The sequence below is a fragment of the Salvia miltiorrhiza genome, chromosome 4, assembly GCF_028751815.1.
Source record: "Salvia miltiorrhiza cultivar Shanhuang (shh) chromosome 4, IMPLAD_Smil_shh, whole genome shotgun sequence".
In the NCBI taxonomy this organism is placed as follows: Eukaryota; Viridiplantae; Streptophyta; class Magnoliopsida; order Lamiales; family Lamiaceae; genus Salvia; species Salvia miltiorrhiza.
Window position 1 is genome coordinate 4,686,856 of NC_080390.1, and position 16,602 is coordinate 4,703,457.

The 16,602-nt window shown below is 33.3% G+C and overlaps 1 protein-coding gene across 5 annotated transcripts; it reads right to left on the reverse strand.

The window, feature by feature from the left end:
* Nucleotides 1-4,404: 4,404 nt before the first annotated feature.
* Nucleotides 4,405-14,286, reverse strand: LOC131022328 (phenylacetaldehyde reductase-like). 5 transcript variants are annotated; one of them, XM_057951783.1, is made up of 7 exons: nucleotides 14,131-14,286; nucleotides 11,098-11,231; nucleotides 7,012-7,181; nucleotides 6,683-6,874; nucleotides 6,160-6,322; nucleotides 5,892-6,075; nucleotides 4,405-4,681 (listed from the first exon to the last, which is right to left on the reverse strand). In XM_057951783.1, the coding sequence occupies exons 2-7, from the start codon at nucleotides 11,216-11,218 to the stop codon at nucleotides 4,549-4,551; spliced, it is 963 nt and encodes a 320-aa protein (XP_057807766.1). In that variant the 5' UTR covers nucleotides 11,219-11,231; nucleotides 14,131-14,286; the 3' UTR covers nucleotides 4,405-4,548. The 5 variants fall into 5 exon arrangements, with proteins under 5 accessions (XP_057807766.1, XP_057807763.1, XP_057807762.1 ...); XM_057951780.1 differs by having other exon boundaries at nucleotides 7,012-7,191; nucleotides 14,131-14,276; XM_057951779.1 differs by lacking the exon at nucleotides 14,131-14,286 and adding an exon at nucleotides 13,441-13,472 and having other exon boundaries at nucleotides 11,098-11,431.
* Nucleotides 14,287-16,602: the final 2,316 nt, after the last annotated feature.

Below are 16,602 nucleotides of genomic sequence, written 5' to 3' on the forward strand. Positions count from 1 at the left end.
TTTTAAGATGGCTATATGAGTGCATATTCTCTTTAAACAAAGATTAATTTACAAATAAATATATCTTAAAGTCTTATTTAATTTTATGTAAAGTCTTATTTCTTGTTAAAAAAATATAAATGCCACAACTAGGAACTGAACCTAGTATCTCTAAATTTATAAATCAAGACATTGTATGATTATTGTTATAGACTTTATTTATAAAGTAAAGAGATAAATTATAAAAAAATATATGATAAAAAGTACAAAAATAACATAAAAAAATTATGCTACCATTGGGGCTCTGACAAAGCCGTCGTTTGAGCTTCAATCTTGTGCCCACAACTAGGTTAGCTAGTAGTAAGTCCAGAGTTGAATCCACAGGGAACTGAGTGTAATCTCTCCTGCAAGGGGTGTCACTAAATTAAAAAGGGTTTTGTTTCTGATAGTTCTGACCACAACTTGCTTATGGGCAGAACAGGGTTTCGGACTAAACTGAAATAATAAAAGTAACTTGATCGAATAACAAAAACAATTTTGATTTGGGTTTGATTCACTAAACATGAACTAGCTAGGCACTCGGTCATTGGTTCAAAGTTATTTCACTATACTTATATACCGGTTGGTTATAGGCAAAAGACAGCTACGCCCCCAATTGTCACGTGTCACGCACGTAGGGTTGTAATCGAATCGAATCGAAGCGAATATCAACATATTCGATTCGTATTCGTGAAATGAGACTAATATTCGATTCGTGATTCGATTCGATTTCGAATATTAAATTCGATTCGGTATTCGATTCGTTGATATTTTCGAATTATTCGATTCGATTCGAGTATTCGATTCGTCTTATAAAAGTACCTTAATTTTTTTTCGAATACTCGATTCGAATATTCGATTCGAGTATTCGACTTGTATTCTATATTATTCGATTCGAAAATATTCGATTCGATTCGAGTATTCTATATTATTCGATCTGTGATACTGTTTCTTCTCTGGCAACAGCGCCGCCGCCAGCGACATCGTCGAAAAACAGAGCCCAAAATCGCACACACGAAAACTGAAAAATAAACCCCATATCGAAAAATGCAGATCCCAAATGTAAATTGCAAACCAAATCTGCACAAAATATGACAACCGATTCAAGAAGATGCAGAGGAAAACTACCAAATCACTCAGTTCAAAACCCTAATTACGATTACAAACTCCAGCGGCGTAATAAATAGGGATCTCTGTACAGAAGGAGGAGGCGGCCATGGGGTCGCGGGAGATAACTGCGATTGCAGACCGGAGAGGCGGCCATGGGGTCGCGGCACAGACCAGAGAGGCGGCAACCATGGAATCGCGGCGCAGACAGAGGGAGATGCGAGAGGCCAGAGAACCCAAACCGGAGTCGGATTTGACGGCGGGGAGAAGACCTGCGCTACTCGAGAAGGAAAGTAGACCTAGCGAGGTCGAGGCGAGCGAGGATGGAAGCGGCGTGGGTGGAGACGACGAGCGACTGGGCGGCGCGGCGGCGAGCGATGCAGGCGACGAGCGACCGATGCAGGCGAGGCAGCGGGTTGCTAGCGGCCGGTAACGAGCGCTGCAGGTGGCGCAGAGAGCGATGGAGGCGACGATCGACAGGGAGAAGAGTGGCGCAGAGAGCGATGGAGGCTTGATTTTTTTCAAACCCTCAATTGTAATTTGGAAATGGGGAAGAAGAGGCGGCAGGCTGCAGCTAATTAGATTTAGGGCTACACTCTTTTTTTACTATTTTTTTTAAAGAGAGGGTTAAAAAATAAAAATAATACTTTAAATGTTAATATTCTATATATATAGTAGATATATACAATAAGAGTAAGAATTAAACATTATAAAATTTTAATTAAAATTATATATATATATATATATATATATATCGAATCGAATATCTACGAATATCGAATCGAATATCAAAATTTCAAATACGTATTTGAATAATAATCGAATCGAATCGAATATTTGTTATTGAATACGAATCGAATAATTTCGAATACGAATCAGGCAATTTCGAATCGAATCTCGAATCGAGCAAAAATATTCGATTCATTTACAACCCTACATGCACGTAACAACCCTCTGCCCAATCTATCCTTTCAGAACATAACCCCTTAGAAGTTATCAGCTAATGAAAGTTAACTATCCCAGGCAACATCCACTCCCTATGTTGGCCTCTCGCTTGAGAGTGCTTTGCCCAAGATGTATTAGGATTTAGATAAACCCAACTTGACTATTGCATGACATATTTCACACAGTCACGGCTCCAACACTCGTTGTACTCTCCGGAGGTCGATGGCGTTTCGCCTTTGCCCAGAGGTTACTTGTGGCCAAAACACTCTAGTTAACTAGTGATCAATTAATTAACCAAGTTGCCCAAACCATATTTTAATCAAACCTAGTGTATCGGGAATATACGCATGTTGTTATTATGCCCAAATTAGACCTCTCGAGTTAAGTGTTCATGCTTAGATCATCTCGCCCAAATCAGAATACAAAATTAGCTAGACATAGAGTAAAGATCAAAGACAAAAATAATATTAAATGACATGAAGGAAAAGTACTGAATTGAAATTACTTAAAGTAAATAAGTACTTACGGCCAAAAAGTGTCATTCCAAACATAAGCAAAATAAAACTATCTACGCCCACAGTCTGGGCAAAGCTTAAACTCCAGCAAAATAAAAACACTTGCGCAACAGCCGGTGTCTGAATGGATTACTCTCCAGGCGGAGCCCTTCGAGTATTACTATAGGCGATTAGGGCTAGGGAAGGCCCAACCCATGATGTTGCGGCTGGATCCAGAATCTTAGAAATGCGACCAAATCTTCAGGCCTAATCTTGAAGAGATTTCTTTCCTTATATGGACGGAGTGCTGGTTAGACCCCGTCGGCCTCTTTTTGGTCGTTGCCACCTTCTGCCCATATCAAGCCTCCACACTGAGTTCCTACCTCGTCTGTCTGCTGCGCTACTCTGACCTTCCTTCTTCCTCCTTCTCCTCTATGCCTGCTGGATCCCACGCGGTACTTATGGGCAAAGGATGGGTTTGCCCAACTTGCTGTTTTTAGGACTTTTGATCCTAGCTGATTATGCTCTCCCAAATCCCCTTGCATCAAAACTGTGCCACTTTCGTGGAATGCAGCAGCATCATGCCCCAAAATCACATCTTGCCCAAAGAGCGGGCTTGCCTTGAAACTACGCCCTCCCAGGCGACACGACGCTAACTAAACAAGGAAAAAGACTCTATCTAGACCTAGAACAAACACAAAAACATAGAACAAACTTGGGCTCATCAGACTCAAACCTAAATCAATGGGAAAAAGGTATCACAATCTATCCGCTAAGTCACAACCTCATTCACATATTCTAGCATGAAAATTATTTTTATATAAGTTGTTTCGTGTGATTGGTCTCATATATGAAATCATTTGCATGCAAGTATTTATCGTAATTTTAAAAATCGTATGACAACAAACTTAAAATATTTGTTTGAACATTAATCCTTTATTATTCCATCAACACATGCAAACAAAAGTGAATTAAGTGTTGGTGAAATTGAAGGATTAAGTTATTTTTACGCATATTATTCTGTTAAATTGAGATCTCAAAACATATTAAAATATAATAATAGACAAAAATTGATAGAATGTAATGAAAGCTAAATATTGGGTTAGCTATGTAGGATGATGGAAAACTTTTCAATTTTTTCAAAAGTGGGGGGGATTAAGGTTGAAAGCTAAATATTGTTTTAGCTATGTAGGATGGTGGAAAACTTTCCAGTTTTTTTTCAAAGTTGGGGGATTAAGATTCTATATTTCTTTAGCTTGAATTAAAATGCCCAATATTGATGGAGTATATGTTAAAAAAGTACCCATCTTTATAAAACCATATCAAAAATATTTATATTAACTATTATAATTCTAATGTCACTATCTTTCATAGTTGGAAATGATAAAAAAATTGACCAAAAGTGAATCCTCAAAATTATTGCTAATACATATCAATTAGTGGGACCCAATTCGACTGAGTGTTATAGTTTAGAAGGATAATCCGACTAGTGATGAATAATTTGACCATCGAGAATCAAATTATCCTTAAAAGTTGATCAAATTTCCAGTGATTATCATATGCATTGTATTCGATAGCTTTTAGGTCCTTTAGCGATCACTGGGGCGGAGCTACCTTATAGGTTAGCGGGGCAATTTGCCCCTCCTAAACTTTTTTTAGTATATGTATATATGGATAATTATAAAAATATGTATATTTTTGCCCCACCAAAAATTTGAGGAAAAAGAGGCAATCACTGTGATTGGCAAATGGACTTAACAAAATTTGATTCCATTATTTTTTTTTTGGTCATATATCTAATGGAGAGAGAAGATACAAATAAATAAATAAAAGATATATAGAAAGAGAAATTGTGGTTATCTTTTTCCACAAGTTTCCTTTTATCAAAAGAAAATATGAAACGATATTTTCTTCTTATAAATTATCGTAATTTTACTCTAGGTAATGACTTATATTCCACAGAATCTATATTACACAGAATCTATCAGAAATTGAGGAAGTTCTTCTCCTTCAAGCTTTCAACAGTATCCTTGAGGCTCACCTCCATAGCCATGAAACTCACTCCCAAACTTTTTGCTTTCTTCTTTGATACCACACCTATTGAATTCTCCTCCATGCTGCATTTTTGGAATTACAATTACATTTAACATTGAGCACTAATTACAATTTGTGCAATTTATAACATTTATATGACTCTAGGTATGACTGTCCTAGAAGGACAAGTGAACTAGCTACCAGACCACCACAAACAACATTGCTTCATAATTGCATAAAAATATGATGCACTTTACACATTAGTTTGTTTTTTAACAATAATTTTAAGGAAAAATATACAGATTGGCCCTCGAAATAGTAGCCCCTATAGCGTATAACCCCTCTTACTCACTGTGTGTGCAACTAAACCCCTGAACTCCGAGAAAATGGTGCAAATTCCCCCCTCTGACCTAACGCCGTTAAGTGTCCGTTAACGTTTGGGTTTAATTGCATCCTCTACTTCAGGGGTGGATCTGCACCTTATTTTTTATTTTTATTTTTTTATAATTTCAGCAACCCACCTCCGGCATCAACTTAACCGCCTCCGTACTCATCGATTCTGACTTGCACCTTGTCAGCTCGCACGCGTCCAATCTTTTTAAAAGAGAAAAAAGAATGGATCCGGGTTAGGACTCGAGACCCTGTGAATCTAATGGATCTGGACATGAATCTCATTTTTTTGGACCTAATGGATTTGGACCGGATCCTGACCTAAGTAAAAAAATACGGATATGGATTTGGACCAAGCAAGATTCGATCCAGGTCCACATCTGGAGTTGGTGATGCTGCTGCATGTCGGCGGTAAGTAGTCGATGATCAAAAGATTGAGCGCGTGCGAGCTGACAAAGTGTAAGTTGGAGCCGATGAGTACGGGGGGCGGTTAGTTGATGTCGGAGGTGGGTTGCTGAAATAAAAAAAAATTAAGGTGCAGATCCACCCCTGAAGTAGAGGGTGCAATTAAACCCAAACGTTAACGGACACTTAACGGCGTTAGGTCAGAGGGGGGAATTTACACCCTTTTCTCGGAGTTCAGAGGTTTAGTTGCACACACAGTGAGTAAGAGGGGTTATACGCTATAGGGGCTACTACTCTGGGGGCCAATCTGCACCTTTTCCCTAATTTTAAATAGACTATATTTAATATCATGAGTTTTACAATTTATTGGGTGACATTTTAGTTCTTTATCCCAATCTCAAATATATAATATACTTTAATACTCTAGTAGTCGTCATGGATATAGTATATGAGACATTAATTCTAAAACAATGAGAAGAAGAAAAAAAGTTGAATTACCTTGTTGGAGCATCGACGATTGATGGATAGAGTTTATGCAAGAGCTGCAGAAGTTGATGGTGAGTAAATGATTCTCCCACCAGAACGTACCTACCACTAGCCGAAGATTTCTCAAAACCCATAATATGTGCATGAGCCACATCTCTAACATCCACACATTGATAAAAGGGAAATCCAGACTTTCCTGATCAAATATCAAAAATTGGTCATACTTATAAATAAAGATGAATATGACTGGCAAGAACATCAATTTTCAAAATGTATATACCTTTAATAAGGTCCACAACAAACTGAGAAGTAAGATTGAGAGTTGGCTGAAGGAGAGGGCCTAACACAAGCCCAGGATTCATTACTACCAAATCAATGCCATTTTCATTTGCAAAATTCCATGCCGCTTGCTCTGCCAATGTCTTTGAAAGTATATACCATTCCTACAAACATGTTAACTTTCTTCACTACAAAATACCCATAATTTGCCACCTTAAAAGTGTTTAATTTTTTCTTTCCTTATCTGAATTGAAGGACAATTAAAAAAAAAAAAAACTTATAAAATCTTTTTCTCACTAAACCTCTGACAACTGCAGAAGGACGCCCACTACCACCATCCAATTTATTGGATAAAATAATTTGTCTGGATCTCAACTCCAACAGTATCACAGAGAAAAAAGTGAGCTTCACTTAAAAATGCATATATGAATAGTTCAAAGCTATCTCCACAATTTATTCACTTTGTTCGGATGCATTTTAAAAAGCTCAATAAAATCATTGTACAAACATAAACGAAATAGGACCTTATTTTCCTGGCAAAAAGCAGGATCAGAATGCCAGGTTTCATCGACAACAACATCGGGGCCAATAGCTTTTCCGTTGTAGACGACTGCAGCTGTAGACGATGTCAACACAACCCGTCTAACAGATTTTGTTTCGTGGCATGATTTCAACACGTTCAGAGTTCCCTTCACTGCCGGATCAATTAGGTCTGCCTGTAATATATTGAATGCAAATTACACTTTAAATTTCACATTGGAAGACTAACCAAAGGAGAAAGAGAAAAGCAACGGCAAATGCCACACACACATTCCATAAATTAAACAATTACTGATAGTATGCTTGAACTAACCTGAGGGTTTGTTGTGACAATGATAACAGGTGATGCTGTATGAAAGACGCCGACGCAGCCATGAATTATGGAATCAAATGAACCTTCCTCGACTAAATCAGCTTCCAATAACTCTAACCTCTCCTCGGCTCCTTCCATTGCCTTCAAATGCTCAGTTTTACTCGGATCACCTGTTTTGTACTATCGAAAATTATGCTAAGAAGGTTGGGATTTTTCTTACATTTTTTTTTTCAAACTTATATTTCTGAAAAAATTGATCAATTTTTCAAAAAAAAATATCAATGTTATGGACATAAATTATACCAGAAGTAGTCGAAAAATTACATGAAAGTTGATGTTATGAAACTCTGCCTTTTTCTTCCTTTTTTTTTCGATCACTTTCGGTGACTAAAAACTAACAATATTAATATCATTAGCTAGAGAGTTATTATCAAAAGGTTTTCAATGGTACTTTCGAATTATCCATTGGCCAGCGAACTTTTGGAGTCAGGCCAAATTCCAAATAATTAAAATTTATGTATTTTTTGACCAAAAAATAAATTTGGTTAAAATACCAAAATTTGGATATAATTAGTATATTAATAAAGAATTAATCCTTTAAAAAATAAATATAAAGTAAGGGTATTTTTCAAAATATCAGAAAAGTTCGAAAAACAAAATAATTAATAGTAATAGTGTTTGCTTTCCTTTTCTTTAAATGTTATTAATCCATTAAAATAAATTTCATATATAACAATGTGTACTATACATCTTGTACGCGGTGATAAATGTTTTACACCAAAAGTGTGTATGATGTCATTTTGGATTTTGGTGCCACGCCAAAATAGTACTCCATTTTTTTAAAAGTCACATTAATCCTATTTCAATATGCCAATACTTCAATAAAAATTTAATACTCATTTCGTTCACATTTTAGTATTTATATTTTCATTTTATTTTGTTCCTCAATTTAGTATCACTTTTAAATTTTAGTAAAACTATTCCCCACAACTCTTTAAAATATGATCTCCTTACTCTATTAATCACGTACTTTAACACTTTCATAAAGATGAAAAAGCTTTCTTTCACTCACAACACACTCAATCACTTTATTAAAACCCGTATGATTCTCAAATGATTATTAAATTGGAAGACAAATGAAGTATACAAAAAATATTTTAATATATAATTCATTATTTACATTATAACTCATAATACTCCATCAGTCCTATTTCAATACATCAGTATTTAATTAAATTTAATATATTACAAATATTTTAATATTTAATTCATTATTTACATTATAACCCATAATAATTATTTAGTCTCACCCACAATTAATTTATAAATTTAATAGCCCAGTAATCCCAAAATTTCTCACACTTACTTTATTGATTGAAATTATTAGAGCATTCACAGTGATGAGGACGAGAATACTCATCAGCGCTGCGCTTAGTAGTTTAAGTCTACTCTACCTGATTATTGCTATTATATTATCACAGGAACTAATGAGCACAGGTCTAACTAAAAAGACTTGCTAATAAATGAATGTGAAGAGTCAATCAGCCTTGACCAAAGTGCAGAGATGCTGTCTTGCTAAAGTGCAACACCACCAGCGCAGACCAGAGCGCAGAGCTGGCCTTGCTAGAGCCGGAGTTACCGGCTTCACCAAAGAAGGACAACGCAGATGGGTCAAATCAAGACTAAAGTTAAATGCATTAAGGCATTAAAGGGCCTAAATCCAATTATTATAGTTCATGGGCCTAAGGCCTTTAGGGCTCACTCTCACATCTATAAATAGAAGGTTAGCATTAGGATCATAGTTTATTTGGGAGCAACACACTTGTAAAATGTAATTATCTCGAAGTATAGTGGAAGAACTCGAAGATCTCCCGTAAACGTAGGTCTTAACGACCGAACCACGTAAATCCTATCTCAATTACTGCTTTTTAGATTAGGCGTTGATTTCATGCTTCACCACACAGCGCCTCCCTCATCGTGCCGGACCGAGTCGAGAGTGTTGGTGTGCCGCGCGCCCGCGAACTCCAATTTTTGCAATTCTCTCTTCAATTTCGTCAAATCTATCCCTTCAATTTTTATTCTCTCAAATTTATTTCAAGCAATTGATCACCAATTCGACGATTACATGCAGAAATACGCCGAAATGATGGGGGTTCGTACATTTCTCTCAAGCCTCCAATATTTTTGCTCCAGGCTCTCTTCCAACCTCGGCAACGCTACCGCCCGTTGTTGAAGTCAAAGAGGTGAAGCTAAAGTCTTCGAAGCACCGCACCGGGTACACGAGCGTCGAGACGGAGCTCATATGCATGTTGTGGGCGGAGGCTACCAACAATTCAGTTTTGGGAACGTCCCAAAAGGCTCACCAATATTGGGGAGCTATCACTAAGAGATTCAACACACTCAAACCAGAGGGAGCTCATGTTCATAAGAATAGGTATCAAATCTCACTTTCAACGCATCCAAAAAGACATTAGAGTGTGGGAAGCGATATTGAGGTAGCCGGATGAGTGATGACCAAATTATTGAACAGGCGCAAGAAATGTACGAGGCCAACCATGGAACCAAATTCAAGTATTTCAAAGTTTGGATGATGTTGCGCGACTGTTAGAGATTTGCATCTCAGGGCAAGGATGTACACTCTTCGAAAAAGTCAAAGGGCTCCAAGGGTATGATGCCCGAGGACGAAGTATGGTGTGATCGCCGGTGCAAAGAGGCACGGACAAGGAGCGGCTCCGATTAAGACTTCCAAGCGGAGGGGCGCAGGGATGAACCGGAACACACCCGAACGAGAGGGATTCCGAGAATATGTTCGAGGAGAGCTTAAATGATATGATAGGTGCTACTCATATCAACAAGGTGCATCTTTTTTCCTGGTGCCCACATGAAAGAAACTTCAAGGTTAAGCGTACTTGGCTTGAAGCAATTTCAGGATGGGTGACCCCCTGAGAAATTTCTCGGGAAGCGTGCGAGTGTGGACAAAGCACGCTAGAAGGTCTGTGGGGACAACCGTCAAATCTGGAATCGGGCTGTTACAAAGGGGCAAGCCATAACAACATCTTTGGAACCAAGTATCGCGATGAGGCCCCAAGGCCAAAAAGCGACAAAGCGCGATAAAGGCAAGGGGAAGAAGGAGAAATCCTCGACGGAGAAGGCGTAATACTTCAATAATACTTCAAAGCACTGGACCGTGTCAGAGCATCAATTAAAAAACATGCCATCCACACTGGTACCATCGCCGAAGCCAAAATAAAGGTTCAATAGTTGAAAAGGGAGGCGATTAATGTCAAAATCTTCAATGCAGACACGTCGAAGATGTCGGAGGCTCAATTGGCATTGCACAAGAGCATGCTCCAAGATTCACTCAAGCGTAGAGGATTGATGTAGGTAGATTTAAATTATTGTAATTTTTTAAATTAATGTTGAATTTCAAATTTTAGGAATTTAAATTATTATAATTTTTATTTTAATTAATGTAATGTTGAATTTTTTATTTTAATGAAAAACAGATTTTTAAAATGCAAGAGTAAAAATGAGATTAAATGAAAAAGAAGATTATAGCGCCACTTATAGAGCCAATGCATTTGAGATGTGAGGCGCTAAGGTGGGACCACCAATTAGCACATCTCCTTAGCTCCTCCCACTATGGATGCTCTTATTTTATTATAAACTACTCGTTTCTTAACATTCATATCTAAATTTTGAAGCCTATATAAAGAGGACGAACGAAGTATAATTTCTAATATCATTCTTTTTTTTCATCCAACCTAAATATTTGCATCAAATACCATGTCAAAATGAGTCTTTTATCTCATTCACAACTAATTATCAATATGCAAATCAAATAATATTCTCTAGAATATTACTTTCTTACTAATACCAAATTTGGTGTAAATCTAGAATGTCGTAATGCCTTTCGAATAAAAAAAACACACTTTAAACTCTGGATTTTCTGTTTATGGAACCCGCGATGCGAAATTAATTTTAATTCTAGTATGGTTCTTTCTTTTCCTGTGAGAATATTATTTACATATACACACACATATATATATATATATATATATATAGAAAGAGAGAGAGAGAACTGACTGAGGTTGCGAACGGTGGCTTTAACAGTGTAACCTCGGTGGAGCAGAAGTTTAACCAGCCATGATGCAACATATCCAGATGCTCCTGTCACGCACACCACTTCTTTTCCTCCTCTACTCATCTTCTCTCTCTCACTCTGCTTTGTTTTAATTTGAACACAAATAAGTGTGATATATATTCACAAAGGCTGTGTGAAACACACGTGTCTGATGCAATATCACAAATAAGTGGTTCAGAAGATTATATGCTTTGGCAAACTTTCGTTATTTTCAGTTTTTTTTTTTTTTTTTTTTTTTTTTTGAAACCGCTATTTTCAGTTGTTAATTGAGTGATGCTATTCATACATATTATGTATATACATAATAGGACATTTTAGTCATTTTCTTTATATAATTATTAATACTTAATTAATGCTAATTAACTGATATAATGTTTTACATACATACCCTAATCGTTTGTTTAGGTAAAAATGAGTAAAGTCAAACTTCTATCTTTACACAATAATTAAAGAACTTTTTACCATAAATATAATCTACTAATTAATTAACTTTTTACCATAAATATATTGTACTAATTAATTAACTAACTCACTAAGTTTAATTATGTTTTACTAATTATTTTAGTTTCATTTTTCCTTTTGATTGAAAGATTTCGATCAAGAAATTAAATTTTACTTATTTTGATTATTTCAATTTTTTAGTTACATTTATTTGATTAAAAAATTAATAAAAATAAAAGAAAGATAAAACCTAGCAAAAACCATGATAAATTACTAAAGTTATAAGGAAAAAGATAAAGTAATGACAATGTTGGGAAAAAAATTAAACTAATTTAATCGTATATGATTAATCTATTTTCTCTTCTTCTACGAGCTTCTATGTTGGTTTTGGTCCTAAAGCCAAAATGATTTTGATATATTTTTTTTATCTTAAATAATAAATCACATGATTTCATTATAAATGTTTCCAACAATTTAATCAATAATCTTGATTTATTTCTTTTTTTCACCTATAAATAATAGTTTATTCATATGAAATATAATTTTATGTAAGACATAATATGTTTGAATTATTAATAAAAAACTTACTTAATGTCACTATCATCTATAGTTAACTATTTTTAATATTATTTAAAAATTTCCATAAATTTATTAATTAATTAATAATAATAATAATAATAATAATAATAATAATAATAATAATAATAATAATAATAATAATAATAATAATTACATTATTCTAATCGTAGAGATACAAAATACAAAATTATAGTTGAAAAGGAAAAAATATAACTATAAAAAATTAAATTATAAAATATTAGGGACATGGATGTTCGCGGTTTGGTTTGGTGCGGGTTGACATCAAAACCAAACCAAAGCATAAAATACGGTTTGATATATTTTTTTTAAATCAAACCAAACTATATTAGTATCAAAACCATTTCAAACCAAACTGTATTAATGTGATTTGGTTTTCGATTTTTTATATATTTTTTACTTTCTTGTTTCAAAGTAATCAAATAACCTTCAAAAATAATAAAAATAAAATACGGTTGAATATATAGCCGAAACACACTAGAAACTATTCTAATACATAAATGAAATGACTTTATGTGTATTTTAAGAATAAGAATAAAATAACACCTTTTGCAAAAAATCAAGAAGTTGTATAAACTTCACATCTTCAACTTATGTGATAGAATCCACAATCCAACATGAACATTGTATGAAACAAAATATGACAATAATTAATAGCATATAATGAGTAATATCTATTTATGTACACCATTCCTTGCATCTTTCATTTTTAACATAGCAAAACATAACTACATATATAAGTGTGCAACAAATAATAATAATAATAATAATAATAATAATAATAATAATAATAATAATAATAATAATAATAATAATAATAATAATAATAATAATAATAATAAATGGTTTATGCTTTGGTTTTGTCTATAATTTTTAAAAACTAAACCTAAACCGTAAATCATATTTTTTTTTTAAATTATAAACCAAAACAAATCGCACAAAAACAAACCGTAAATCAATATGTATTTAAATATTGCTGAAAATCAAGATATTAAACAGAGTACATAGTAGAACTAATTAATTTTCTCATGACGTATGGTGTAGAACGAAGTGATGTAGATTTAGTTGGTAATTTAGGAATTAGGATTTGATCATGGAAATATTTAATTAGGATTTGATTTGGATGGAAAATTTTATTTACCATAATATTGAATAAGGGTAGAAAGGGAATACTTTAAAATATTAATTTTTAGGGGTATTATGTATATACATATTATGTATAGATAGATTAATTGTTGTTAATTTACTTGGTTTGAACATTGCTTAGAAACGTAATTGGTCTCTTATCTTATCTCTCAAAAGTAGACATCATTTAATAAAAGTATAGGAAGGACCGATGCTGACATATTGACCAATGTTCGGAGTATCCAAAGAAAAAAATGATTAAAGTTGTTAAACTTAATTAAGGGAGACTACAAAGCAAAAGAGCGCTAGATTAGCCGTCCAAGCGCTACTAATTATAATTAATAGATTCTAATTAAGATTGTGGATCTCAACTAAGTTCTCATCAATCATCATGTGTCGACAAAATCAAGAAATTTTCATTTTGAACTTGTCACTCCCCAATTCAACCACCACCACCCTCTCTCTCTCTCTCTCTCTCTCCTCGAAGTCTGGCAACTGCACAGCCATGAGGCTGCCGCCACCGACCACTGCTACCACCACGCACAGCAGTTTCCGCCACCACGACTCGACTCACACAACTCAACATACAACAGCCAACAAAGCCAAGACTCAAGCTCGATTTCTAGTTCGACAGCTTTGTTTTAAAACATTGTCTGTTCTTACTTAAATCTTTGTGAAGAAAATGGTATATGCAATATAAAGTTCATATCTTTACAATCTTTGCAAAAAAATTGTACTCATAGGTTAGTTTACCGGAATAAATCTTAATGACTGCAAATGCAAAACGAGTAAAGGAGTCCGAAAAATAAAACCTTGTGATGTTCAGTGGTTGTTTGGCTGGCGTCTGTAATCTCTTAAGCTTGAGCTCTTTTTTTTCTTCTAGCAAGGATGATTTGGGTGAAAAGAGAGAGAGAGAGAGAGGATTTTGGTGTAGTAAACTTTGAATTGGTTTAATGGTTTGAATTGATGTTAAGTGTCAAAGGTATGGCTACCATATATGGACTATGGAGGTGGTAGGGATTAGTTGAAAATGATGTGGTGGAATGATATGACAAATAAAAATCTTTTTGATCAACAAATAGATCGGTAAAAATCTATCAAGATTTTAGCTAAATAAATAACTCGATCGTCATTTTTTAATACTCAAATTTAAATAAATATACAATGCATAAGAATTTAAATAATTAAAATTTATAAAAGATTTTAATAAATATTTTTGTTGGAATTAAAATAATTTCACTTTCAGTTTCTGGTCGTGAATCATTTTAAACTTTCAAGTTCAAAATATTCTAAATTTAGTGAGAAAAGAACGGGATACTACAAAACTCAATTTTAAAATTGAGTGGAAATTTTGTGATTACAATAAAATTAAAGGTTTATTAGTGAACTAGTATTTTCCCTCGTACGATGCAAGAAAATAATTTTGTATATATATTATAAATATTAAATCAATTATAATAGTTATAAATATTTGAAAAATAATAGTTATATAATTTTTTATAATTAAAATATTTGTAGTAGAATATATGATCAAATATGTAATTTTCACAACGCTCATATTTTAGATTTTGTAGAGCATTTTCATATAAATATTAAAGCATAACAAAAATAACAATAATATTATATAAAAATTGCATCCGAATTTCATAAGTTCTAAAAGACTTCTTTGCATGCAACGTTGATAGTAGTCGTATTACCACTATCTTTATCAGAAATGAGGATTGTTAACCATTACAACTACGAACTCTTGAAATAGCAATATACAACTGATCATGTGTGAAAATAGGTAACATACGAAATAGATTGGCCTCGACTTTTGTTGGAAGTAATTTCTCTCATATGCGCAAAAACTTGGGTGAGGTCAACCTCACCGTACGAGACGGGTTTGACCCGTTTGACCCGACCCGCGTGAATTAATATAGATAGCAGTGTTTAACAAATATATATAAAAATGAGAGTTGGTGCAATGGGAATAGTCGCCTGCTTTTTCTTATCCCAAAGGTCTACAGTTCGAAGCTCTTTGCTCTCTCATTTTGTTCTTCTTTTTTACGTTTTTTTGGGTTTTATTTTGCTGATTTTGTTTCTTTTTTTTTCTTTTTCTGTTTTTTTTGGAATTTTATTTTTTGCATTTTTTTGTACATTTTCCTTTTCTTTTCAGTATATTTTTTTTTCCTTTTTAGCATTTCTTTTTATTTTGTTTCTATTTTGTTTTTCATTTTCTTTTGCATTTTTTTATATAATTTGGTTTTTTTTCTTTCAGTATTTTCTTTATTTTTTTATTTATTATTTTTCTTTTGTATTTTTTATATATTAATTTAATACTTTTAAAATATTATATTTCTTCATAACAATAATTACTTTAAAATATTATATTTCTTCATAACAACTATTTAGGGTTTAGTATTCAGTATTCAGGTAATTACAAAATATAGAATGACAGGAAATACTTATAGAAACATAAGTATACATCTGTACAAAGAAATGTATATGTTAGACTACATAAAAGTAAATATTTCCATTAGGGTTTAGCATTCAAGGATTAGGGTTTAGTATTCAAGGTTTAGGGTTTAGTATTCAGTGTTCAGTTAATTACAAAATATAGAATGACAGGAAATACTTATAGAAACATAAGTATACATTTGTACAAAGATATGTATATATTAAACTACATAAAAGTAAATATTTTCATTAGGGTTTAGTATTCAAGGTTTAGGGTTTAGTATTCAATGTTCAAGTAATTACAAAATATATAGAAACATAAGTATACATTTGTACAAAGAAATGTATATGTTAGACTACATAAAAGTAAATATTTCCATTAGGGTTTAGCATTCAAGGATTATGGTTTAGTATTCAAGGTTTAGGGCTTAGTATTCAGTGTTCAGTTAATTACAAAATAAAGAATGACAGGAAATACTTATAGAAACATAAGTATACATTTGTACAAAGAAATGTGTATATATTAAACTACATAAAAGTAAATATTTCCATTAGGGTTTAGTATTCAAGGTTTAGGGTTTAGTATTCAATGTTCAAGTAATTACAAAATATATAGAAACATAAGTATACATTTGTACAAAGAAATGTGTATGTTAGACTACATAAAAGTAAATATTTCCATTAGGGTTTAGTATTCAAGGATTAGGGTTTAGTATTCATTATTTAGGGTTTAGTATTCAAGGTTTAGGGTTTGTATTCAGTGTTCAGTTAATTACAAAATATAGAATGACAAGAAATACTTATAGAAACATAAGTATACATTTGTATAAAGAAATGTATATGTT

What these genes read in the sequence shown, in the direction of transcription:
- LOC131022328 (XM_057951783.1), bottom strand. Translation starts at nt 11,218, where the DNA reads ATGAGTAGAGGAGGAAAAGAAGTGGTGTGCGTGACAGGAGCATCTGGA. An exon ending in CTTTTTGCCAGGAAAATAAG is followed by an intron (nt 6,323 to 6,682) that starts GTCCTATTTCGT and finishes ACATGTTTGTAG; the next exon opens with GAATGGTATATACTTTCAAA. An exon ending in TGTTGTGGACCTTATTAAAG is followed by an intron (nt 6,076 to 6,159) that starts GTATATACATTT and finishes ATATTTGATCAG; the next exon opens with GAAAGTCTGGATTTCCCTTT.